The following is a 1881-nucleotide window of genomic DNA, read 5'->3' on the forward strand; positions in this document are numbered from 1 at the left end:
TATTTTGAAAAAAGCTGCCTTGCTATTTTCTCTGCTTATAAATCTGTTTTAATGAAGAGTGTTTAGTTCCCATCTCTAAGTCCCCATGGAGAAGATGGACCCTGGGTCTCTGTCCAGAGCTGGGCAATGTCTTTTCACAAATAAAAGATAAAGGACAAATAAAAACCAAAAAGACCACAGTCCAGCAGGAAAATAGGCAAGAGCTATAAACACTATTCAAATAAAAAGATGTCCAACTTCACTCATATGAAGTAAATTTCAAAATAGTCACAAAACCATTAAAACATATTAGTATGACTGGTTGTGGGATGGGAAGTGAAGCCCCAGCGAGCGGCTGCGGCGGGGCTGTGAGAAGCGGCCAAGGAGAGGCGGCGGCGGCGGTAGTGAGTCGGTGAGCAGCTGGGAAGAGCGGAGCACCTGCAGGCACGGGCGGCGGCCCCACCATGGCGATCCGCAAGAAGAGCTCCAAGAGCCCCCCGGTCCTGAGCCACGAATTCATCCTGCAGAATCACGCGGACATCGTCTCTTGTGTGGCGATGGTCTTCCTGCTGGGGCTCATGTTCGAGATAACAGCAAAGGCTTCTATTATTTTTGTTACTCTTCAGTACAATGTGACCCTCCCTGCAACAGAAGAACAAGCTGCTGAATCAGCATCCCTTTATTACTATGGTATCAAAGATTTGGCTACAGTTTTCTTCTACATGCTAGTGGCGATAATTATTCATGCCATAATTCAAGAGTATGTGTTGGATAAAATTAACAGGCGAATGCACTTCTCCAAAACGAAACACAGCAAGTTTAATGAATCTGGTCAACTTAGTGCATTCTACCTTTTTGCTTGTGTTTGGGGCACATTCATTCTGATCTCTGAAAACTACATCTCAGACCCAACTATCTTGTGGAGGGCTTATCCTCATAACCTGATGACATTTCAAATGAAGTTTTTCTACATATCACAGTTGGCTTACTGGTTTCATGCTTTTCCTGAACTCTACTTCCAGAAAACCAAAAAAGAAGATGTTCCTCGTCAGCTTGTCTACATTGGCCTTTACCTCTTTCACATTGCTGGAGCTTATCTTTTGAACTTGAATCATCTCGGACTTGTTCTTCTGGTGCTGCATTATTTTGTTGAATTTCTTTTTCACATTTCCCGCCTCTTTTATTTTAGTGATGAAAAGTATCAGAAAGGATTTTCTCTGTGGGCAGTTCTTTTTGTTTTGGGAAGACTTCTGACTTTAATTCTCTCAGTGCTCACTGTTGGCTTTGGCCTTGCAAGAGCAGAGAATCAGAAGCTGGATTTCAGCACTGGGAACTTCAATGTGTTGGCTGTTAGGATCGCTGTTCTGGCATCCATTTGCATCACTCAGGCATTCATGATGTGGAAGTTCATTAATTTTCAGCTTCGGCGCTGGAGGGAGCATTCTACTTTCCAGGCCCCGGTTGTGAAGAAGAAACCAACAGTTACTAAGGGCAGGTCTTCTAGAAAAGGAACAGAAAACGGTGTAAATGGAACAGTTACTTCAAATGGAGCAGACTCTCCCCGTAATAGAAAAGAGAAATCTTCATAATGAATTATAAACTAATGGATTAATGTCCCCAAAGAAATCTGCTTTTTTCTATATCTTTCAGCACTAGAGATTTTTCTGTTCTTTGAAAATACAGTTTGTGCTCTTTGATTCTTGCTGTTGTACTGTTTCACGCATTTTTTAAAAGGGCGTTTGAGGGGAGGGTGATTACTAAGAGTGAAAATATAGTTTAGCTCAGACTAAGCTACTTGCCTTCAACATAGTTTAGGGACCACCACCACATTTTATTTTGTTTTATATCTTTGAGCATTTTTCTAATTATTTGGAGTAAAACCTATTTACAGAAATCCCACAT

At 41.6% G+C, this 1881-nt stretch overlaps 1 protein-coding gene across 1 annotated transcript; it reads left to right on the forward strand.

Moving 5' to 3' along the window:
- Window positions 1-350: 350 nt before the first annotated feature.
- LOC133773210 (translocating chain-associated membrane protein 1) lies at window positions 351-1676 on the forward strand. The gene has a single exon (XM_062210358.1). It carries the CDS (start codon window positions 444-446, stop codon window positions 1566-1568), a length of 1125 nt encoding a protein of 374 aa, XP_062066342.1. The 5' UTR covers window positions 351-443; the 3' UTR covers window positions 1569-1676.
- The last annotated feature ends 205 nt before the right edge of the window (window positions 1677-1881 follow it).

The sequence above is a fragment of the Lepus europaeus genome, chromosome 14, assembly GCF_033115175.1.
Source record: "Lepus europaeus isolate LE1 chromosome 14, mLepTim1.pri, whole genome shotgun sequence".
Classification (NCBI taxonomy): domain Eukaryota; kingdom Metazoa; phylum Chordata; class Mammalia; order Lagomorpha; family Leporidae; genus Lepus; species Lepus europaeus.

What these genes read in the sequence shown, in the direction of transcription:
- LOC133773210 (XM_062210358.1), top strand. Translation starts at nt 444, where the DNA reads ATGGCGATCCGCAAGAAGAGCTCCAAGAGCCCCCCGGTCCTGAGCCAC.